Source organism: Saimiri boliviensis, chromosome 21 (genome assembly GCF_048565385.1).
Source record: "Saimiri boliviensis isolate mSaiBol1 chromosome 21, mSaiBol1.pri, whole genome shotgun sequence".
Classification (NCBI taxonomy): domain Eukaryota; kingdom Metazoa; phylum Chordata; class Mammalia; order Primates; family Cebidae; genus Saimiri; species Saimiri boliviensis.
In genome coordinates, this window is record NC_133469.1 from 17,403,656 (window position 1) to 17,428,676 (window position 25,021).

Sequence of the window (25,021 nt, forward strand, 5' to 3'; positions counted from 1 at the left end):
GAGCTTATGAAAAGGCACAGCATCATGAGAAACAGGTTTAAGAAATACCATGAATGCCTTTTAGCCTGGATATAGAGCTGGAATCCTAAGTAGGAGGCAGTTTGCAGCAGGCTTACCTGTCAGGCTAGGTGTTATTCTGTGGGAGTGTTGAGATGGAGACCCGTTTTCCATGCTTTTTATCCCAGTAATGTGGAAGAGATAAGATCCATGCTCTTACTCACCTAGCACTTGGATACAGGCTCTCATTTCTTTGCTCTTTTGCACCATTAATTACTCTAATGAACCCTCTGGGGTCTGAGCGCAACTGAAGCGTCGGCTGAACTCTTTCCATAGCCTTGTCCTTGTACTGAGGTCTTGTTTCTGCCTTTAAACTGCTTTTTCCAGTGCCCTTGATGGGTGATAGCGTTTCTCATGTCTCCTTTAATCACATTGACTTCTGCTGCCTTCCCAGATGATGTTTAAGTTTCCTGGACGGTAATCAATTTCTGTCAATTTTCTCTGGCTCAGTAGAGGCTGACTCCAAGTCTGCACATACACTCAGCCTTTATAGGCATTTCAGATCCAATCAGATCACACTCCTGGGGCCCCTGATGCTTGGCAGCTCCTGCAGCCCACCTGGCATGCAACCTCCATTCTCCCTCGCTCTGCTTCCTGCCAGACTGGAGGCTCAGCCTGTGTATCTGGGCAATCCTAAATCCCACCTTCCCACTCTGGGTCTTGGTTTCTTTGCACTTAATGTGACCCCACCCAGGAAGAATCACCAACAGCCTCTTTAAATGCACGTTACCATACTTGAAGTTTAAAATGGACAGTTTTGTGCTACCTTCCTCTCTTTATAAGTTCTTAAGTTTCAGAAAGAGAGTTACGGTTTCTCTTGAGTATATCCGCATTCACAGCCCCCAGATTAGTGTCTGGCACAAAGTCAGTGCTCATCTTACTGTATGTTGAATGACTAAATGAGATATAATAGAAAACGATTTCTGAGTGTGACGGTTAATACTGAGTGTCAACTTGATGAGATTGAAGGATACAAAGTATTGTTCCCAGGTGTGTCTGTGAGGGTGTTGCCAAAAGAGATTAACATTTGAGTCAGTGGACTGGAGAAGGCAGATCTACCTTTAATCTGGTGGTCACAGTCTAATCAGCTGCCATTGAACATAAAGTAGGCAGAAAAATGTGAAAAGGAGAAACTGGCCCAGCCTCCCAGCCTACCTGTTTTACCCGTGCTGGATGCTTCCTGCCCTCGAACATCACACTTCAAGTTCTTCAGTTTGGGGACTTGGACTGGCTTCCTTGCTCCTTAGCTTGCAGGTAGCCTATTGTGGGACCTTGTGATTGTGTAAGTTAATACATAATAAATTCCTTTATATATCTATCCATTAGTTCTGTCCCTCTAGAGAACCCTAATACACTGAGCAAGACAGATCTGATTTTGTATTAAGCTTGAACACATACTCACTTAGTCACCCTGGGCTAGTCTGAGGTCAGACTCATCCTCTATAAAACGGAAATAATAATAGAAATCACTGTACCAGGTTGTTTTGATTGAATGTGATCCCGTGATCACATTCATGAATTTTGAGGGGAATGGAGACAGTCCATTACATTTAATAATGCTATTCAACCCCTGCAGGAGAGAGTAAGGGCAGTAGGGGGCTGTTGAGGAAAAGGTGACAACTATTTTGTTTCCTTTATAATCCCATGATCACATTCAATTTAGAGAAGTACATAATAGGTATTATGTATTTAATATCCAATATGTGTATATGGATACATACATACATAAAAAACCCTGGCCTGGCCTGACTCAGTGGCTCATGCCTATAATCCCAGCACTTTGGGAGACTGGGGCACTATCCTCATCTGCAAAATGCTCAGCCCTTCAGGACTAGATGGGATAGTAGTTAGGAACCTCAGGTTTAAGCTTTAGAGCTGGCTTCCAGTCTCACCTCTGCAACTTACAAGCTGTGAGATATAGGCAAGTCACTTACCATCTCCATTAAGTGGACAATGGGATTCAAATGGGCTTGTTTGGAGGATTTAGTGAGACCATGCCTCTAAAGAACCTGGCAGATTTGTGCACAATACATGAAGCTTTGTTAGTCTGGGGGCCCATAGGCCAGCCCTTCTTTTGACTTAGTTTAAGTTTCTCCCTGTTGAGGAAGCTTACATTTCCTCAGTCAGATCCACATCCGTCGGCCTTCCTGCTGGCTCAGCACTTGGCAAGCACCGGAATCATTCGCAGAGAAGACACGATCCCCACTGGGTGTGAGTGACAGCAGCCCACATGCAGTTATTTTAATGCATGGCCAAGGATCTTCTTAATGCCGATTGAATGTGTTCTCAGGAGAGAGTCTTTCCTCTCCTACCCTTGAAAAGGCACGAGAAGACAACCACACATTGCATACTCATTCTTCCCTGAAATGTAAGCCTCATCAAGTAGTTTCATTCCTGCCAGCCCTCTCTGTTCCCCCCTGAATGCTGAGTGCTTGCTTCCTGACTGATGCTGGCAGGAAGGAGAAAGGAGGGCGGAACTCCTCCTTCCCTGCCCCATCTTTGAGATGGAAGGAAACGCACACTTACGGAGCCTCTCTGACATACAGGCACTGAGCTGGGCATTTGTTTAACTCTCTTACCTAGTTTGTCAGGCTTGCTGATCCCCTCCTTGCACTTGAGGAAATAGGTTCCAAGAAGAGAAACGAGTTGTCCAATCCCAGCTAAGTAAAGAGCATAGCTGGGATTCAAACCTCAGCTGGTCTGAGGTCCACAGTTCTTTCTCTGGATACGTTATCATTGTTGGTTATGGAAGGTTGTGGGGGAACCAAACAGGTTTCCCATTATTCATTATGCCATGAGAGAGAAAACTGGTCTTCTAGAGCCGTATTTATCCAGCCATCTTCAATGAGTATTGCTAATGCACATTCCCAAAACAGAGGGCAGACGGAGCTGGGTCTTCCAGTCCTCTCTTCAGATGGCAGCTCTGGACCCTGCTGTAGACTCACAGAGACAGAACTCAACCAAAGGAGGGAATGAGGAAGCGACTGAGCTGTGGACACCCAGTTCCTTCCCTCAGTATCTTAGTCCTCTCTGGCTGCTGGATGTTTATTTCTCAGTTCTGGAGGCTGCGAAGTCCAAGGTTAGGGCGCTGGCAGATTCAGTGTCTGGTGAGGGTATGCTTTCCAGTTCGTAGTTGGTACATTTTCCATCTATCCTCACGTGGTGGAAGTGAGCAAGGGAGTACTTTGGGGTCTCTCTTCTAAGGGCGCTAATACCGCTCCTAAGGGTTCTTCCCTTGTGACCAAACGACTTCTCAAAGATCCCACCTCCTAATGTCATCACCTTGGCAATTAGGCTTTTGACATGTGAACTTTCTGGAGGAGTGGGAGACAGTCCATTACATTTGATACACTGTTCAACTCCCCCAGAGAGGGGAGTAAGGGCAGCAGGGGGCTACTGAGGGAAAGGCGATTTTGTTTCCTCTGTAAAAGCTTGGCTTCTGTCCTCCACTCTACAGAGGAAAGAACGTGGGCCTGGGAATCAGACATGCTTCTGTCTGAAGCCTGGTTCCCAGGTTTACCAGCTAGGTGGCCATAGGCAAGTCACTTTTTCACCGTTTCTTCCTCTCTATGATTGCATGCCTTGCTAGGGTCATTGTGTGGACTAAAAGCAGCCAGTGAATATAAAACTGCTGGTGAAGTGTTCAACCCATGGGTGAGCCCCCCAGGAGAAGGCTCCCAGCCAAGGGCATGAACAGTGGCCACTCAGTACAGGCTTCCCTTTCCTGTCACAGGTGTCCCATGGAGGGTTCTCTGGGGACTGTGCTCAGGTATTCATGCCATTGCACTGGGCTCAGCCTTGCCTTGGTGTCTGCTGAAGGACATTGAGAATATGATCATTTATCACCAGGGTCCCCATCACAGCGCGGCCCCCTTGGGGTCTTTTCTGGCTTAGCTGTTTCTGATACTGTGTGATTTCCCTCACCTGGACTCTCCCTGTCCCCGTGAGACACTCAGACTGTAGGTGCTGCAGATGCTGTAGGTGTTGCCTCCACCCGTCATTCAGGGTTCGGCTCATGTGGCTCAGCTGGGAGAGCCCATGTGCCTGGCCCAGTCCTCTGTTCTCGGTCCCTGTGTGCTGATCTCAGACATGGTGCAGGCGCAGTGAGAAGTGTAACAGGTGGACTCTGGAGCCAGGCTTCAGAGGTTCCAAACCACAGAAGTTCTGTGACCACAGGCAAACTACAGAGTCTATCTGTGCCTCTATTTCCTCTTCTGTAAAATGGAGCTCATAATAGTGCTGCCCGTTAGGCCCATTATGAGTATGAAATAAACAAATGCAAAGTATGTTTTACTGATCACGGTTATTCTGTAGTAATAATGAATCATTTTAATACTAACATTATTAATAATTAAAGTACTTTCTTGGAACAAAGTTCAGTACTATTAAGTATTCTAGGCCAGGCATGGTCACTCACCTATAATCCCAGCACTTTGAGAGGCCAAGGTGGGAGGATCACTTGAGCCCAGGAGTTTGAGACCAGCCTGGGCAGCATGGCGAAACCCTATCTCTACAAAAAAAAAAATACAAAAATTAGATGGGCATAGTGGTATGTGCCTGGTCCCAAATACTCAGGGGGCCGAGGTGGGAGGGTCACCTGAACCCAGGAGGTCGAGGCTGCAGTGAGCGTGCGCTTCGTTATGACTGTGTCATAAACAAATTAATAGTCTGTAAATATTTTATTGCTTTTCCCAGGTCTGTTTTTCTTGTGCATATCTAGTCTCTCCAACCAAATGTCCCCAAGGCCTTTTCTCGTGACCAGATGTTACAACGGACTCATCACTGTCATCCCAGGTTCCAGGTTTCTGTCTCCCACCCTGCGACTTGCGTCTTCCCCGTTATAATCAGACTGATGTTTCTGAAACCTGGAGTTACGGATATTCCTCCTCCTGAATTTCTGCAGTGCCTACAGTCTGAGTGCTGAGCACGGGTCGGTCCAGGGCCTGACCCCACGACCCCACTACCAGCCGCACCTCCCCACATCTTTCCATCCCTTGTGTTCCAGCTAAAGCATTTGGGTTCTCATGTTCTAAATGAGACACCCCACCCCACCCCACATCTTTCTTCTGCCCCAGGCCCTGTCTCCCTCAAACTCTAGCATAGGCATCATCTTCTTTGATACTTCTCTGGTCATTCTTCAGCTCACATTTCTTCTTTTTTGTTTTTTGAGCTGGAGTCTCGCTTTGTGTCCCAGGCTGGGGTGCACTCGCATGATCTCAGCTCACTGCAACCTCCACCTCCTGGGTTCAAGCAATTTCTCGTGCCTCAGCCTCCTGAGTAGCTGGGATTATAGGTGCCTGCCACCACGCCCAGCTAATTTTTGTATTTTTAGTAGAGACGGGGTTTCCCCGTGTTGGCCAGGCTGGTCTCGAACTCCTGACCTCAGGTGATCTGCCCACCTCAGCCTCCCAAAGTGCTGAGATTACAGGCGTGAGCCACCATGCTTGGCTTCTTATTTCTTTTGATCCTCTCTCCATTATCACATTCGAATGACCTGTTTGTAGATACTTTTCCCCAACTGACCGTGAGTGTGCCAAGGGAGGGCCCCAGTGTCCCATGCCTCTGGCGACTTCCCAGCCCTGTGTACTCTAGGCACTCAGTCAGAACCAGCATCTTTTGAGCCCTTACCACGTGCTAGGCAGTATTTGCATGCTTCATAGGCACGAACTTGCTTGTATTTCAAAAAGCTTTATGAGACACTGTATCATTCAACATCCTGGCTAGAGGCAGACACCACAGCAATTTGAACAGAGAATTTAATCTTTAAAAATAGTTATTAAGCATAAAGTGTTCAGTTGGTTCAAGAAGCACTACCCTAGAGCTGAAGGAATGGGAGAAGAGGTGGAAATGATGAAAACCTGGGGCCAGGACTCAGACCTCTAGGATGGGGTCACCAGCCATTTCCAGAGGCAGCATCACTGGGCTGAGAAGCAGGGACTGCGTAGCATGTTCTGAGTGTGGGGAAAACTGCAAAATGGATTTTTCCTGCTGCTACAGGAAAGAGTTGCCACTGCTGGGCTGGAAAAATGGGACTAGGGTGATCCCACAAGGACAAGAAGCAACAGGAGGAGCGAGTGCCTTTCTCTTCTTCCAGACCCTTGATGTCCTAGTCATGCCCCTTGTGGGCAGCAGATACTGGGAGCAGGCGGCCAAGCAGAAATGGGGTTTGCAGAGTCGTGGCCTAAGCATCCCATCTTAGGGAGCAGAGATAACAATGTGGTAACTGGCACAGATTATTCCCATTTCACAGATGGGGAAATGGAGGCACAGAGATTCAGTCACTTGCACAACATTAAAGGACTACATAGAGCAGAGTCAGGGTTTGATCCCATCTGACCTGGCCTCAGAGCCCATTCTCATAACCACTCTACCACAATGTTGAATGAGTGAACGAACAGACCCTCAAATCATGCTTAGCCCAGTGCCGAGCTGCGGCTTCCTACATGTGTGAGGGTCCTCTCCCACCTGCCTGCCTCCTTATCTCCCTGCCAGGTCATTCACTGGAACTCCCCCAAGAAGCTCCGGGTGAAGAACAAGCACGTGGAGTTTTTTCGCAACCTCTACCTGACCTTCCTGGAGTACGACGGGAACCTTCTGAGGCGGGAACTGTTTGGCTGCCCCAGTGAGGCTGATGTCAACAGTGAAAATGTAAGTGGCCCACAAGGCTCACCAGGGAAGGGGCGGCTTCTCTACTCATCCAGCAAGGATGTCCCCCGTGCCGGGCTCTGTGTAGGGCAGGACGTAGATGAACATGATGTCATTGGTGGCATTGTGTCTGGTGGGGGAGACAGGTACATCAGCGGTTCCCTTGAAGGCTGATCCCTGTGGATGCAGACAAGGTACATTTGGCCCAGAGGAGGTGAGGTCAGAAGTGAGTTTCTAAGCAGAGGGCACAACGAGGGAAACCGCCAGTGAATGAAAGATAAGTGTCTCTCATAGCCAGGAACCTCCAGCGTTTTTGTGGACATGATATCCACATGAGAGACCTGGGATTCGACGTAGTCAGTACATGGGGAAACATTGGCTTATGAGTAAATGGCTCCTTTAGGGGTCAGCATGGTTGGGTGAAGACAGTGTTAGGCAGACACTAAGTCACCGCCACAGCTATAGGCTATGACAACTGTTCCCATTCCTTCACCATTTATAGTTTGTAATTTGTTCATATGTTGTGTCTCATTTGGTGTTCATAGAAACTTACCTTTTATATATATATATATATTATACATTTTTTTTTTTTTTTTTTCCTGAGAGGGAGTCTTGCTCTGTCACCAAGGCTGGAGTGCAGTGGTGCAATCTCAGCTCACTGCAACCTCCACTTCCCAGGTTTAATCGATTCTCCTGCCTCAGCCTTCCGAGTAGCTGAGATTATAGCTGTGCGCCACCACACCCGGCTAGTTTTTTGTATTTTTAGTAAAGACGGGGTTTCGCTGTGTTAACCAGAATAGTGTCGATCTCCTGGCCTTGTGATCTGCCCCTAAGGTGCTGGGATTACAGATGTGAACCACCATGCCTGGCTGAAACACACTTTTTAGAGTTGAATAAATTAAGGCACAGCGAGATTAGGCAGGTTGCCCACAGTCTCGCAACAAACAAGGAGCAGCGTTGAGACTGATTGTCAGTTTTTTGTGAGACTGTGAGAAGAGGCCCTTTAACAGAAGAAGCAGGGCATGTGGAGTCAGGCCGACCTGCGTTTGGCTTTAATTCCTTTCAGTAACTACCTGTGTGACCTCAGATAAGTGACTCAACCTCTGTGCCTCACTTTCCTCAACTGTCAAATGGGAAATAAAAACTTTTGTGGGGCTAGGTGCGGTGGCTCACGCCTGTAATCTCAGCACTTTGGGAGGCCGAGGTGGGCGGATCACCTGAGGTTAGGAGTTCGAGACCAGCCTGGCCAACATGGTGAAACCCTGCCTCCACTAAAAATATAAAAATTAGCCAGGTGTGGTGGCGGGCATTTATAATCCCAGCTACATGGGAGGCCAAGGCAGGAGAATCGCTGGAACCCGGGAGTCAGAGGTTGCAGTGAGCTGAGATCATGCCACTGCACTCCAGCATGGATAACAGAGTGAGACTCTGTCTCAAAAAGGAAAAGAAACTTACATGGGGTTTTTGAAAGTAGCTGAGAAGTTGCATGCAAAGCACCTAGCTAGGTGCTGGCTCTGTGTTAGATGCTCAGTAAATATTTGGACTCTGCACTTTCCTTGACCCTTAGTATTAGACACAGAAGTATCTGGTTCATTCATTTAGGCAGCAAACATTTACTGAGGACCTTCTACTTATTCTGCACACTGAGTATTCATAGGCGAAAAGGGACTTTGGTTCCTGATCTCACGATATTTATATTCTGGTGGAGGAGACACAGTTAATTAACTCAAGTATCAGAAAAAAAAAGATGGTTCAGTGGTAGCTGCGACATCGCAGTGTATTACTGAGCAGCTGAGCAGCTCCACTGGTTTGAGGATTTCTATGAGGAGGTGACGTTGAATCTGAAACCTAAATGATATGAACAAGCTTGCCATAGAAGAGCAAGGGGGGCATATTCCTAGTGGAGGATGTAGCTGGTGCAAAGGCCCCTGAGGCATGACAGGTTGTGGGTAGGAACTAGAAGGATGGCCAGTGTGCCCCGGAGCTGGGGGACAGGGAGGGCTCAGGGAGGCAGGCTGGTAGGTTGTACATTGGGCTAAAGAGGCAGAATTTTAGGGCCAGGCATGGCGGCCCACGCCTGTAATTCTAGCACTTTGGGAGGCCGAGGAGGGTGGATCCCCTGAGGTCAGGATTTCAAGACTAGTCTGGACGATAGAGCAAAACCCTGTCTTTATTTAAAATACAAAAAAATGAGCTGGGCGTGGTGGCATATGCCTGTAATGCCACCTACTTGGGAGGCTGAGGCAGGAGAATCACTTGAACCCAGGAGGCGGAGGTTGCAGTGAGCCAAGATCATGCCACTGCACTCCTGCATGGGTGACAAAGCAAGTCCCCCTCTCAAAAAAAAAGTGTCAGAATTTTGATTTATTATTATTGTTGTTGTTGCTGTTTTTATGGTTATTTTGGATGTAGTGAGAATTATTTTAGGCTCCCAATGGCAGGCAGGGCACCTATGGAAGGACCAGAGGCATGTGCTTACCTGGCCTTTTATGAGGATGGTCCTGGTCACAGTGCACCCTGCTCCTCTGTTACTGGGTCCCCAAGTCACAGTGGGTCACTGCTGGCTCCGGCCCTTCTCCCCATCACCTTCTCAGCGTCTCCCCTCCTTCACATCTGGTGATAGTGGGAAAAAACCATTAAACCCTTGAACTCTTTCAGATTCTGGGAAGCACTTAGAGGTTTCAGCAAACACTGTTCTTTCGGTTTCTCCTCCAGTTCTGTTTGCTTGTGTCAGTATTTGTCATCATCAAGAGTGGAGTGCCCAAGCGGCACATTTTTCCAAACATTAAATGGAAACTCTTCTCCTATCTCATTTTTTCCCCCACTCCATGGAGAAGCCTCCAATAAAAAGCCTTGCAGGATGAAGCCGTCAGTAGTCATCCGTATCGGTGTGCTCCCATGCCATGCTGCTCAGTGTCATAAAAAATGGGGCTCCTTTTATAAGTGACTGGCCAGCTTTTCTACCATCTCCTTCTCCTGGGGGGATCATTGAGGTGAGGAAGTCATGGGTGGTCTTTCTTGGAATCTGTGACCATATTTATTTGCTCAGTAAGAAGGTGTGAATGCTGGCCAGCTGCCGGGAGCCACTTAGAGCACGGGGGTTGAACTTAGAGACTGGACCCGCTCCTGTATGTAAGTGGCCTGCTGCTTCACAACTCTTAGAGATGCCAAGAGGAAGGTCTGTCCAGGCCCAGGAGGCTGATGAATGAGAGCAGCCTGCTCTAGGCAGTCACCATGGCTCTCCCCTCGCGCTTGAGCACTCTGCATGGGCCACACCCACCTCCTTTTAGTGCCTTTCACATTCCAGGCTCACCATAGGACCTTCCTGCTTGCTGTTTCCATTGGTGGGAACGCCATCCCTCTGTGAGACCAGCCTGGCCAACATAGCAAAACTCGTATTTGTAGGGTGATGCTTTATAGTCAAGAGGGCCTTGCTCCACCAAAGAGAATTTCCAACTAAAGGAACCTCATCTTTTTAAAATGCAAAGCCATTAAAATAGATCATTTTTAACTAATTTGGACAAGAAACCTTGCTGCTAAAGTATATGCCCTTCCTTTAGTAAGCAAATACTAAACTGAGTTTAGTATTCAACTCAGTTTACAATTTTTGTTGACTAAGGTTGTATTGAAAAGGCTGGAGGAAGTGAGGGGGTTGGCCAGAGGAGAAGAGATACTGTTATCTGGGCAGGGAATGGCTCCAGACTATTCACTGCTCTTTATGAGGATTCCTTTCTGACAGCTGTCACTTTCTGTTTATCGGCTTCAGAACAACCCTTTCTTGGCTTACCTCCTTGTTCCTTCTTTCCAAGGTAGCCAACGTACCGCCCTTCCCCTCCCCCCCCCCAGAAAAAAGGTATTTAATTTAGAAAGACTGATGGTAAAAGAATGATCTGGGCCAGGTGTGGTGGCTCATACCTGTAATCTCTGCACTTTTGGAGGCCAAAATGGGTGGATCATTTGAGGTCTGGAGTTCAAGACCAGCCTGAATAACACAGTGTGAAACCCCGTCTCTACTAAAAATACAAAAATTAGCTGGGCGTGTTGAGTGGCAAAATTACTTGAACCCTGGAGGGGTGGGGGTTGCAGGAGCTGAGATGGTGCTACTGCACTGCAGCCTGGGCAACCAGAGTGAAACTCCACCTCAAAAAAAAAAAAAAAGAATGATCTGTTGTTACGTTAAAAGCTAGAACATCCACAAAGTAAAAAAAAAAAAAAAAAAAAAATAGGAAGACTGGACACCAATGAATTTTTGAACGTATTAAGTCAGCAGCCATTGTCTCCATCCCCTGTCCACAGCAGACATCACTAATTGATGACTGCATTATTCTCCTAGGCCCAACTCCATTATCCCACCCCCAAGACAGCACTCTAAGTAATCAGTGTTGATCTCCTAGCCTCCTAGTGATAGCAGGGAACCAAAGCCTGCTGGGTATCCCTAGGATAGGTATTAGTCACTCTGGTGTCTTCTGCATGAGCACAGCTCTTTATGCTTTTCCAAGATCTTTCTCTGCTTGCTTCTAGCTTTTGGGAGTTGGAAATTTTCTGCAGGGAAAGAGAAACCGAAATACAACTTTAATCTTCACTACAAAGGTAGGGAAGCATTAGGAGTCATATTTCACAGATAAGGAAAGGAAGGCTTCAAAGAAATGGTTGACTTGTTCAAAGCCATACAACTCCTAAGTCCTGGGGCCGAGATTGGAAACCAGGTCTACTTAACTCTAAAGCAACAAGACAAAGAAGTGCTTTCCAAATGGATGTAGCTGTGTATGTCATATCAGTATAATAGTAACTTATATTATTACATATATCCAGGTTATTCCACAATTCTCCTAATTGTTATACAGATATAGTTTTCTTAGTCTTTCACTAACCTTTCAAGATAGTGACTGTTATCTCCATTTGATACAGAAGGAAATAAAGGCTCAAACAAGTGAATACACAGAACAGGTTTGGTGACGGAGCTGAAGCCATTATCAGGGCCTGATTCAGACTTGAGTGGTCTCTCTACAACTATTTAAAATACTCTCCTATCTAAAATTGCAATGCCTGCCCCATATCCCAGCACTTCCTCTCTCCAGGGCTCCTTCATTTTTCTCCATAGTACGTATCACTAATATATTCATGACTTATTTATTTTTGTTGATTATGTCTCTACCCACTAGAATGTAAGCTCTGTGACTACAGGGCTTTTTATCTGTTTTATTCATCAATATATCTTCATTAGAGAGTGCCTGGCACCTGATACATGCTCAATAAATCTTGTTGAACAAATGAACTAGAACTAGGCCTTTTCTTTTTTTTTTTTTTTTTTTTTTTTTTTTTGAGACAGTCTTGCTCTGTCGCTGCCCAGGCTGGAGTACAGTGGCACGATCTCAGCTCACTGCAACCTCCGCCTCCTGGATTCAAGCAATTCTCTGCCTCAGTCTCCTGAGTAGCTGGGATTACAGGTGCCTGCCACCACGCCCAGCTAAGTTTTTTGTATTTTTAGTAGAGACGGGGTTTCACCATCATGGCTGTTCTGGTCTTGAACTCCTGACCTCATGATCCACCCACCTCAGCCTCCCAAAGTGCTGGGATTGTAGGCGTGAGCTACTATGCCCAGCCAACAAGTCCTTTTCTTGAAGCATTTGTGGTGCACCAGAAACATCCCCCCACTTTAAAAATTTGGCCCAAGCTGGGCGTGGTGTCTCACACCTGTAATCCCAGCACTTTGAGAGGCTGCGACAGGAAGATCACTTGAGCCCCAGGAGTTTGAGACCAACCCAGGCAACATAGTAAGACCTTGTCTCTACGAAAAATAAGCAAAACACACATGCCTTGTGGTCCTGCCTGGCTACTCAGAAGGTTGAGGTAGGAGGATCACTTGAGCCTGGGAGGTCGAGGCTGCAGTGAGTCGAGATGGCATCACCCCACTCTAGTCTGGGTGACAGAACAAGAAGACCCTATGGCCCTAGACCAGATCTTGGACTTCAGGCATACCTCTAGTCTTACATGAACCTCGGTTTTCCCATCTGTACAATGGTCAGTAAATGAACCCACACCAGGCTACGTGAGGAGAGTTAAAGGGGCTAAAGTATTCAAAGTGCTATACAACCTAGGCAGTTATTACGAGTATGTTCCAGAAAGCCCGCCTTGGATACCCACTCTGGTAACTGCTGTGAGATCACTGCATCACCTCTGAAATGAAGAAGGCTTCCAAGCTCACGTCTCTCACTCTGTGAAGGTGATAGGCCATGTTCCGCGACACTAAGCCAACAGCGTCACCTCAATTAGAAGTTAAAAATAAGACACATATAAAACAGATTCTATAAACGCTTTATGGCGTCACCCTGCAAGGCAATGCCAAGAAACAGATGGCTCTGTGGAAACAGCTGTATCTCAGAAAATCCCTGGAGAAAGCCCGGAATGCATTCCTGCTCTCACATGTGGGCCACACGTCGCCAGCTCTTCAGTCACGCAGCAGGCAGCAGAGCCCGGGACGGACAGCATCCGGAACCCTGAGACAGGCTGGGCTGCTCACAGCCGGTCTCCACGGACCGTGCAGGGATGTGTTAAACTCCAGAGAGAGGCTGTGAAGGGAAGAGGAGCTGTGAGATAAGAAACTCAGTGGACACAAGTGTGGGCCACAGTTTCCTCTTGTGGCCTGGCTGCTTCAATCCTGTGCGGCTCCAGCTTCCACAGAGCCCCGTTTCACCCTCTAGGTGCTGGTTGCCATCTCTGCACGTGCCAGCTGCTGGGCCTCCCCTGGCTATACAGCAGCTCCCGCGCTGCCTCTTTCTTCTGCTAGACCTCCCTCTCTCAAGTGGCGTCTCACTGGTGCTATTGGTAAGAAGGCATTCCTGGAATCAGGCTGCCTCATGTGAAATCCCAGGACTGCCAGCTGTGGGATTTCAGGTGATCTGCCTAAAGTCCCTGCACCTCAGTTTTCGCATCTGTAAGATGGAAATCAATTATTCAGACCTGATAGACTTAAGAGGAATAAATAAGGTAAGACAAGCCAGGAGCTTGGAGCAGTGTGGCAGATGGCAAAGGCCCCACAGAATGAAGGTTTATGTTGCAATTGCACTGTGTGTGTGATTAGTGGCTGGCTTCATTGCCTCTCCTAGACCACAGCAACAATACCAGTGCAGAAACGGGAGCTCACTCCGCATTCCTAGCACAAGATTTGGCACAAAATGAGAGCCTCCGAATTGTTTGTGATGCATGGATTAGTACTGATAACTGGGAGGGAGGAGACCGAGGCTTTTCCTTTTTTATCCCCTCCAAGTGTAGGTCAGGGGTGGGCAGACCCTCTCCGAACCTTCACTGAACAGTCCGGAATGCAGCCCCCTGCTGTACTGAGAGAATGAAAATGATCCATGGTTTGGTTTTCTTAGTAAAAAATGCTTTGACTTCCTGGAACTTGTTGATTAATACACACAGCAGACAACAAGGGAGGTCGTGAGCCGTTTCTGTCTGTCCGTGGCTTAATAAAATGTAAGTGCTTTGTGGAAACCAGAGGGACAAGCTTGGGCTAGGTTTAAGGAGACCAGAGTTGGAGTCCCAGCTTCTCTGAGTACCTCATGCTCTCATCTGTCAACTGAGGGCCCTAAGGGTAGCCTTGCCTGTCTCTTACAAGTCCTGGGGAGGAGCAAAAATGAAATAAGTGGATACGAAGGCACCAAAAAGTCGACGCGCAAAGCAACATGCTTGAGTGGTAATTTATCCATCGGTGACTTTGCACATTGCCCCAAGACATCAGAAGGAGGGGTGTCACAAGAAGAAAGAAACGGTGGCCTCCAAGACACCTTATTTTGTTCATCGTACTGTCTCCATTACTTACAGGCCACAAGTGTTCAGGTGTGCCTGTTAAGGTGGCACAAACAGCTGCAATGTGACTCAACCTGCTGGAATTTTATTACTTGCAGAAAGTCCAAACAGGTGTTCATGATTGGCAGGTAGCTTTTCTGCAGGTTGAAGGACCCAGGCTCCTTCCATCTCATGGCTCTGCCAAAGGACCCCAGCCTGCTCTACAGAATTCTCCTACTCAGGCTATCAGCCAGGAAAAGAAAGTGAACAAGGCTTGTGCCTGAGCGAGGCTTGAGAGTGGTGTCTGTACTAGCTAGAGCCTTCCAGACTCCACTGGCCAGAGCTCTATCACGGAGTTATTCTTAACTGCAAAGAGGCCAGAAATACAGCCTAGCTCTGTGCCCAGGGAGAAAGGAGAATCTGGATATTGGTGGGTATGGGGTGTGCGTGATCCTTGAGAGTCACTTTATGAAGCCTAAACCCTTTGTCTCACTATTCATAGACATGACTTTCTCAAGGTCACGTATAAAATGAGTGTCAGAGACAGTCGGGTCTTGCTTTCAGTTAACCCCATCATCTCCCTCCTTAGTTTGCCCAGCCGTGAACAGAAGTCTCTAAGGCCAGAGCCCAGGGATACACTTGTTCTCCCTCTGGATCCTTGGGCATAACCAGCCATCATTTCTGGCAGCCGAAAAGGTCAATCTAGGCCACTGCCCTTAAGGATGAGGAGAAATAAATGCAAACTGCTTAAAGGGCCATTTTCCCTTGAGTCCAAATCTCCCTGTGCCTCAGCTGGCTGCCCAAAGAAGCAATTTAGCAAATGCATTTTATCTCGGGAGAAATCTGTCTTTTGTTTCTGTGCCTCCCTCGTCAGGAACCCTCTGTTCCCTATGGCAGTGGCCAGAGAGCTGAGTACAGTAGCATTCAGACCCTGTTAATGCAATACTCCCTCCGGCCCCGTGGCTCTCACCCAAACCCTGGGTGAAAAGGAAGCAGTTTCTTTTTTCTTTTTTTTTTTTTTTTTTTTTTGAGATGGAGTCTCGCTTTATAGCCCAGGCTGGAGTGCAGTGGCACAATCTCAACTCACTGCAGCCTCTTCCTGCTGAGTTGAAGCTAATCTCCTGCCTCAGCCTCCTGTGTAACTAGGATTACAGGCGCTTACCACCACGTCCAGCTAACTTTTGTGTTTTTAGTAGAGACTGAGCTTTGCTGTGTTGGCCAGGCTGGTCTTGAACTCCTGATCTCAGGTGATCTGCCCGCCTCGGCCTCCCAGTGTGCTGGGATTACAGGAATGAGCCACCGCATCTAGCCAAGGAGGCAGTTTCTAAACTGCTAGAGTCTTCCCCTTAATATAACATCAGCCACACAGGAATAAGTAAGCCTAGCTTCGAATTTGAAAGGGTACGTAATATAATCATAACCACTTTGCTTAGGTTTGTGTAGCATAGGCGTCCCCAAACTTTTTACACAGGGTGCCAGTTCACTGTCCCTCAGACCGTTGGAGGGCCACCACATACTGTGCTCCCCTCACTAACCACCAATGAAAGAGGTGCCCCTTCCTGAAGTGCGGTGGGGGGGCGGATAAATGGCCTCAGGGGGCCGCATGCGGCCCCTAGGCGGGCCATAGTTTAGGGACGCCTGGTGTAGCACTTTCCCGATTACAAAGCACTTTTACATGCATTAGCTCATTGAGAAGATTGCAGAGAATTAGTTACCTATAGAAAAGTTTAAGAAGCCAATAAAATTCATCTGTGAATCCACTCAGAAAATCTTTGTTAACATTGTAATGTGTTTCCTTCTATTTTTGAGTGTTTTTCCCCTCCCCCGCATTTTGTGTTTTTCCTGCATTGGGACCACACTTTTTCATGCCCTGCTTCATTCACAGAACATTATGTCTCCCACTATCTCATCTGATTCTCACATCCATCCCCTGGGAAGACGTAATTGTGTTGTGAAATGTCCCTGGTTTGAGACTGGAAGACTGGATTCCCGCCCCGGGCTGCTTCTCGCTTGCTGAAGCAGATTACTGAAAGCTCCTAAGCCTTAGTTTCCTTTTTTTGTACAACAGAGATGTGTGCTGAAGGATTAAATTGATGAAGCAATGCACCTGAAAACATTTAGCATTGCGCCTGTCACGTGGTAGGTATCCAGATCATATTAGCTGGATCAAGGTGCAAAGCGCCACATAGATGAGAAATGACTGTGAAACTTCAAGGATGGCATCTGGTTGGCCCAGAGTCCTGTGGACAGGTATGTCTGACAGCATACCTGAATTTCTGCAGTACACACTGTGGTTGGTAAATGACACTATTCCCTAGATAATACCCTGTAAACACTGCAAGAGCTACAGGTGAGCCTGGAATGTGGAAGCCACCGAATCCTATTACTGGTTCCATGATGTTTAGAGCTGGAGGCGGCCTCTTCCCAGGACTGCCCTAGCCAGTCCCACTAGGGCAAGGTGTACTTTGGCAGTTCTGCGAGCACCTCCGTTGATCTGTGCTCCGTCTCCTAACATGCAGGGGCTGAGCACATCCAGCAAAGGCTTGCTGAATATCCAAGATGGATAACATCAGCCACGCAGTCAGCAATAAGCAAACCTAGATTAGAATTTGAAAAGGTACATGATATAATCATAACCACACTGCTTAGGTTTCTGTAGCACTTAAGAGCTTACAAACCACTTTACATGCATTAGCTCATTTGAGAAAATTGCAGGGAATTAATTAACTGCAGAAAAGTATAAAGAAGCCAATAAAATTCACCTTTGAATCCACCACTCAGGAAATCTTCATTAACATTGGATGTAGAACCTGGATATTTTAGGTTCAGGTTCAGATGGTTCAGAAATGAAGGGGATACAGCTCCTGCTGTTAGGAAGTCACCATATGGATGCTTTTTGGAAAGTGATTCCTGGAGCCATTTACCTAGAAATGTCTTTTCCCGCAACTCAAGGGTATGTACCTCTGTGGGCATATAAGTGGGAGAAGAGGCCAGGCGCAGTGGCTCACGCCTGTATTCCCAGCACTTTCGGAGGCTGAGGCAGGAGGATCATCTGAGGTCAGGAGTGCAAAACCAACCTGGCCAACATGGTGAGACCCCGTCTTTACTGAAAACACAAAAATTAGCTAGGCATGGTTGTGAGTGCCTGTAATCCCAGCTACTCAGGAGGCTGAGGCAGGAGAATCGCTTGTACCTGGCGAGGTGAAGGTTGCAGTGAGCCGAGATTATGCCACTGCCCTCCAGCCTGGGCAATAGAGCAAGACTCCATCTCAGTCAATCAACTAATCAGTCAATAAACGGGATGAGAAACCCCCATATACACATGTGTTTCTCACCCTCCACTCACTGATGCTCTTTCTCCCATGGTGAGGACCAGCTACTTGTTTAAAGCCTCCTCAAAAAAGGGCCCATTTCTCCGCACACATTTGCCTACCACACTCATAACCACACACATTTCCACTCGCCTCTTCATTGAACTGGAAGCCATTCATTCTTCTGAAAGTATTAAAACAGAGACCAAAACCAAAGACAGACAAAAGCCAACCCTGCTCTTGCACAGAATTCTGGAGATGTGTATTCTCCAGTGGGGGATAATTCCTTGTGCTTTTCTGCAGTATGGGTGAGGGAGGTTAGGAGCATAGCAGTTGGTCACGTTTTCTCCTGGGAGGCAACATTACGGTTTATAGGCATATTTGAGGCCCTCAAGGAGAAGGCCAGGGGAGCTCTCATATTCATTAAATATTCCTGCCCACCAGGCCCTTGCCATTCAGTCTCCTTCGGGTGAGGTTTGAGGACAAAAAGGACAGTCCACATAGGTGTCTTCAGGGACCCAGGTATCTCCCTTTCCTGTGATAATAGCATGATGATAAGTGACATCTGTTGCATCTTTTCTTCCACCTCTGTTTCTCTATATGCAGCATCTTTTAGAATCTTCTATAACCTTCTAGGGTAGTGAGTATTGTCACCCTCATTTTAGAGCTGAGGACTCTGAGGCTCAGAAAGTTTAGGTCACTCACCCAGCTAACCTGAGATCATCCAGGCAGGAGTGGGTTAGAACCAGTAGCCTTAGCCGCTGGGCTGCGTCTGCGTCTTCACATGAGGCCAAGCACACGTCTTTCCTGAAGCAGCAGCATGGTGATGGAGGGGCACAGACCCAGGTTTGACGCCTCCACCCTCCTCCACCGTCAGATGAGGCTGCAAGTGACTCACGGGGGGCTCTGGGGAGGAAAGGAAATCACCTGTACCCAGCACCTCACGTGGACCTCGATGCATGCTTGTTTGCGTTCCAAAAGCTTTTCAGCCATCACAGACCTTCGGATGCAAACATCGAAGCAAATGATGGGCTGAAGAATGGGCTTATTGATCATTTTCTGTGCATATAATTAGAGGACACAAAAGGGAAATTGGAAGGATAGGTCTTCACAGGGATTACGCTGTTTTTTGTATACAGCAAATACTTTTCAGGCATCCGACACATGGTATCATGCACCTGTCACAGGCTTGGTACTGTGCTCAGGACAATGGTGGAGTGTCACAGTCTTGCCAGGAAAGTTGCCCTTAAGTAATTTCAGTTCAAGTTGACAAACGCTTTAATGGACTTACGAACTGAGCGCTCATGGAGTGCCAAGAAGAAATGGATCGCTTCTACCCAGCAGGATCAGCAGAGGTCTCACAGAAGTAGGTGCCATCTGGGCTGAATCTTGAAAGGTAAATGGAAGGTTTTTTAGGCGGAGGAGAGTAGGGTGAGGTGAGAGAAGGCATTGCCAAGAGGGAAGAGCATGGCACCAAACAAACTCCCGGAGGTGTGAGGGAAAAGCAGGTTTTGGTAGCACAGAGATCATTGATGAGGGCACTCTGCTCCCCAGACACAGAGTGCTTGAGGGTGATGGGTCAGAGAGAACAAGGAAATGTGGATTTAATCCTACAGGTCAGAAGGAAGCAGTGAGTTCATAGATCTTAGATGGAATGAGAATTTCAGCTTTCTTGTCTTACATTAAACCGTTGGCATGGTGAGAATCTTCAAATAGGTAAGGTCAGCAAATTGACGTGAAAAGCTGAGAATCCATAATTGCATCCTCTTAACAGTTAAAAAATTTTAGAGATAGCTGAGAATGTTTCACAGATCATTGGATCTCAGCCAGTTTCCCAAGCTGCACTTGGAAATGTGTAAGTGCATTTGGAGTTGCACAGGGCTGTCTGGAGAATGCTACAAGCGTTTCATGGGCAGGAGCTCGGGAGGTTTACTGCCCTTCAATATGCAGGACAGGTCCCCATAATAATAAAATGCCCCTCACAAAATACCAGTAGCACTCTCTCAGTATGTGTTGCTCAAAACCAGTTAAGACCACAATGGCCTTCAAGAAAAAGTATTTATTGGCTGGGCATGGTAGCTCACACCTGTAATCCCAGCGCTCTGGGAGGCCAAGGCGGGTGGATTGCCTGAGGTCAGGAGTTCAAGATCAGCCTGGCAAACTTGGTGAAACTCTGTCTCTCCTAAAACTACAGAAATTAGCCAGTCGTGGTGGTGAGCACCTGTTATCTTAGCTACTTGGGAGGCTTAGGCTGGAGAATCACTTGACCCCAAGAGGCAGAGGTTACAGTGAGCCGAGATTGCACCACTGCACTCCAGCCTGTGCAACAGAGAGAGACTCTGTCTCAAAACAAAGAAGTATTTATTGAGGCGGCTGGGCTGGGTTGGCTTGCATGACTCGGGCAGTTGGGGAGGATCTGCTCTGCCCCAAATGTCTCATCTTCCAGCAAGCTGGCCTCAGCATCTTCTCATGGCATTGGTAGGGTTGCAGGAAACACTTTCTCTTGAGGTCTAGTGTTAAGACCGGGACAGTATGACTTCCTCCGCTTATTCAAGGCTAGTGGAATAAACTGTGCCTCTCTAGTATGCAGCACTGCAAAGGGCAAAGATATCTGGGGTGGCAGGGAGTGGGGGAGAGAGAAGGAACTGGAGCAGTTAATGGCATCATCTTCCATAGCACACATCTTGAGAAATAACGCCATCCAGTAACCTGTCAAGGCAATGGTCTTAACAGGTACAAGGCTATCCAGAAGCAAGTTCATATATCTTCGCGTCGACTGCTACAACTGCTGATACGGGGATTTTAAAAAGTACACCTCCTTAGAAAGACGTTTGCTGATATTTGGCTAGGGTGGTAACGCTTGCCATGGAAACGTTCATCTGTATTCTCTCGTGCAATAGACACGGCTGGTTTAACAGAAAAAAAGAAACAAAATTGGAACCGGCCCTGTGACCTTTGGCAAATTATCATTGTTTTAAAAGTTGATTTTTACAGAAATACAGACTGCTTTTTATAAGGCCTCCCATTCTAAGTGCACGGTTTATTGAATTTTCACAAAAGTGCACATCCACGTACCCATCGCTCCAGTCACGGCGGAGCGGGAAGCTTCTGTCACTCCCAACCCCCTCTTGCCTCTTCCCGGGCCCCTTCCCCATCCAACATGCCCTGGTCCAAATTTTGTCACCGTGGATTAGCTGTTTGCTGAGTTGTATCACTTTTTAATTTCAGTTATTCAGCTATAAAACGTACATCACCATACCTGCCTGATAGGGGGTCACATGAGAGGTGTCCGTAAGGCAGCTGCAGATATGCGCATCTGTGTTTCTGCCTCGGCACATCTGAAATGTTAACTCCTTAGCTCCCTGTCAGCAGCTGTGTCTGCCTTTTCACAAGGTGGTGAAGAGAGAAGGACAGCTAGTTAAATGACTTCTACAAGCAGATGAATGAAGTAAGACTTTAAGAGAGCTCAAAAAAAGAGAAGAGAAAAAAGTATGGGTGCCAAGATTCTGATTCAACTTAGGTGAAACGAAAGGAAAAGAGTTGCTGTTTGTTTATGTGTTGGTTGTGGGTTTTCTTCCGAGATCTAGTACAAAGGTTGAAATCAGCAGCTCTAGGATGAGAGAAGCATCAGGCACACGGAGGTTCTTTTCAGTTTGACTGTTTTCTTCTTTGGGCGTTTTCCTGTGTTACTTGTTTTTGTTGTTGCTGTTGTTTATAGATGTCTCTGTCATCCAGGCTGGAGTACAGTGGTGCAGACTCAGCTCACTGCAACCTCTGCCTCCCAGGTTCAAGAGATTCTCTTGGCTCAGCCTCCTGAGTAGCTGGGATTACAGGCTCCCGCCACCACGCCCACCTAATTTTTGTATTTTTTTTGTGTGGAGTTGGGGTTTCACCATGTTGGCCAGGCTGGTCTCAAACTCCTGACGTCAGGTGATCCGCCTGGCTCGGGCTCCCTAAGTGCTGGGATAACAGGCATGAGCCACCATGTCCGGGTCATTTCCCTGTGCTATTTGAAATTGTTATGCTGAGTTGCCTAAGGAAACATTTCTCATTTTTTCTAAGGAGTTTCTGTTTGCTTATATGTTTTTCAGTGAGCACCACAGAGTTTTTTCTTAACTAAGAGGGGACTTGTTTCTCAGGGGCTAAAGGCATCCTCGTTTTTATTTTGTTTTGTTTTGAAACAGGGTTTTGTTCTGTAGCCCAGGCTGGAATGCAGTGGCGCCGTTTAAGCTCAGTGCAACCTCCACATCCTGGACACGGATGATTCCCCCATCTCAGCCTCCTGAGTACCACTACAGCCACACACCTCCACGCCCAGCTCATTTTTCTATTTTCAGTAGAAACGGGATTTTTGCCTTGTTGCCCAGGTTGGTCTTGAACTCCTGGGCTCAAGCAATCTGCTTGGCTCGGCCTTCCAACATGCCGGCATTACAGGTGTGAGCCACGGCACCTGGTCCCTAGGCATCTGATTTTTACCATCACCTTTTTGAAATTAGATTACGTTGCAGAGGGAAATAAAAGTGGTGATCCCATCCATGTATGTCTGACCCATCAGCAATGTCCTGATGGGTAAGAAACTCGGGGACGGTAAGGCCCAAGGGGCCAGCTCGTGGGCCCCTGAGCCCTCTTCTTCACGTGCCCAAGACCTCTCTCGTACCCCGCAGCTCCAGAAGCAGCTGTCTGAGCTGGACGAGGACGACCTGTGCTATGAGTTCCGGCGAGAGCGCTTCACTGTCCACCGCACCCACCTCTACTTCCTGCACTACGAGTATGAGCCTGCGGCAGACAGCACGGACGTCACCCTGGTCGCTCAGCTGTCCATGGACAGGTATGGCAGATGGCCTTGCCCGCCCCAGCCTCCTCACTGCAGCTCTTTGCACGGAGAATAGACAATGGTGAAGGGTGCGCTCACTTCCGTAGCACATATGCTGAGATTGGAGGATGGAGAAGGAAGAGATGGCGCATGGGTTTAGAATATTGAAGGCTGATAAGGGTGTGATATGTCCCATCCCCTTCTCCAGCGCTGAAAACCAAGGGCCCTTGTCTTGTTGTCTGAGGACAGATGAAAGGATCGATTCTTAAGAAGTAGAGCCCTACTGGCATTACCTCAGGAAAGCGGGGAGTGGCTGCTTGTTTGCCTTCTTTGTGTATTGATGAAACAAACATCCATCAAGCATTTCCGGGCAGTACTGACATGAGCTCCGCCCTGATGTACTTACATGCCAATGCACTGCTTCCCAACCTTGTCCAGGGAGACTGAATCACCTCGGGAGTTGTATAACATCTTTATGTCCAGGCTGCTTTGCAGACCAGTTAAGTAAGGATCTTTGTAGAATACAGCCCTCGGCATTTGTTTTTATTTTGGGTGGGGGGTGGGGCGGGGGAATGGAGTCTTGCTCTGTCACGCAGACTGGAGTGCAGTGGCACAATCTCATCTCACTGCAGCGTCTGCCTCCGGGGTTCAAGTAATTCTTTTCCCTGAACCTTCCGAGTAGCTGGGATTACAGGCACATGCCTTCGTGCTTTGCTAATTTTTTGTATTTTAGTAGAGAAAGGGTTTCACCGTGTTCCCCAGGCTGGTGTCAAACTCCTAAGCTCAGGCAGTCCACCCACCTCAGCCTCCCAAAGTGCTAAGATTACAGGCATAAACCACCGTGCCTGGCCGGCATTGTTTTAAGCTTATAATGTGTAGCCAGGGCTGAGAATATGGAGCTAGTGACATAAACAGCAATAAACAGTTTTTAAGAATGACTGTAATTGCATCAGTGCTTTGAAGGAACTAGGAGGATAATCCCGGTGCCAGGTCTGGAAGCTTCTTTAGATAGTGTGGTCAAGAGAAGGCTCTCTGAGGAAGGGACATTTCTACAGAGACCTGGAGGACAAGAAAAAGGGTCAGGTGTGCAAGCTGTTGAGAGAAGAGTGTTCCAGGCAGATGCAATAGCAGGTGCAAAGGGCCTGTGGTGGGAAGAATGCCTGCACATCCAGAAACCTCACAGAAGACCAGGGTGGCTGTGGATCAGGGGGGCTTGGGAGGAAGTGGCGTGAGAAAGATGGGAGGAGGTTAGATGCTCATGAGATACTCAGTGTGGCAGGAGTTATTGAATAAATGTACACAATTAGATGATCTAATTTATGTATTTTTAAAAACATCTCTGGCTGCCAAGAAGTGAATGGATTTGAAGCCCCAAGGTCACTCAGCCAGCGTTACACGGCTTTTCTATACCTGACCATGTCAGGTGCCCCTTCCCACCTTGTCTGAGTGGCTTCTGCTACAATTTACACGTGGCCCATGGTGGCTGCCGTTGCCCCAGCTCCCTCTCATGTCATGTCCCCACAGCTCCTATGATTAGAAAGGAAGTTTGATTCCTCATTCTTCCTTTTGAGCCACCTCAGAGATGCCTGTCCAGCCTATGGATGGGATTCTGTGGGATTGTCCTAAGGAGTAAATGAGCTAATGCCTATACGGTGCTGAGAATAGCGCCTGGCGCATAGTAAGTGTTCCATAAATGCCAGGTGTTAGGAGTCACGAATGATTGAAGAATGGACAGATAGATGAAGGAACAAACACCCAGACACAACATCCTTTTCATAAAGTCACCTGTGAGCTCCAGGAAGTGAGGAACCCTGCGCTGGAGGCAACCTAGAATGATTCATGTTGGTGGTGGCTCAGGGAAGTGGATTCCTTCTCTGTGAGTCTTGCCACATGCAAGCGAATGACCACATGCATAATTCAGTGGCTCCGGGGGCTGGTGGTCTCCTGGGGATTCACAGCCTCCAAAAGAACTTGGAGAAAGGCCACTGGAACTCCTGTGCACAGAGAACCTGGAGATCCTAGCAGGTGACAGGTAAACACAACATGGGACAAAAGAGCAAGGGACAAGTATGGCGGTTCCGGCACCAGCTCCACGCTTGACTTGCTGTGACGGCTTTAGCAAGGCCTGTCCCTTCTTGTGTCCACAGTTTTCTCATCTCCACAGGCACGTGGTCACTCAGCAAATACCGCTCACCGTTCTGTACTAGGCACTTAAAGGGAGGGGAATATGGTTTAAAAGACCTATCACTGTCTTATTTCCTTCTGTGCCTTCTACTCTCAGTCTACCAAGCCTCCATCTCAGGGGCCATCTCTCCTCGGACACATTACCTGCCTCTTCTTTTCTCCATCTCCTTGGGCTCCTATAGCATTGGTGAACCACCTGCCCGGCACTCAGAATTCAACATCC

At 47.7% G+C, this 25,021-nt stretch overlaps 1 protein-coding gene across 4 annotated transcripts in view; it reads left to right on the plus strand.

The window, feature by feature from the left end:
* The window catches only part of LARGE1 (LARGE xylosyl- and glucuronyltransferase 1), a 616,984-nt gene that overhangs the window by 546,193 nt on the left and 45,770 nt on the right, over positions 1-25,021 (plus strand). For all 4 annotated transcript variants that reach the window (XM_074390818.1, XM_039463163.2, XM_074390817.1 and 1 more), the window contains 2 exons: positions 6,550-6,705; positions 22,466-22,629. In XM_074390818.1, coding sequence (XP_074246919.1) covers positions 6,550-6,705; positions 22,466-22,629 — 320 coding nt within the window. The remainder of the gene's footprint in view (positions 1-6,549; positions 6,706-22,465; positions 22,630-25,021) is intronic.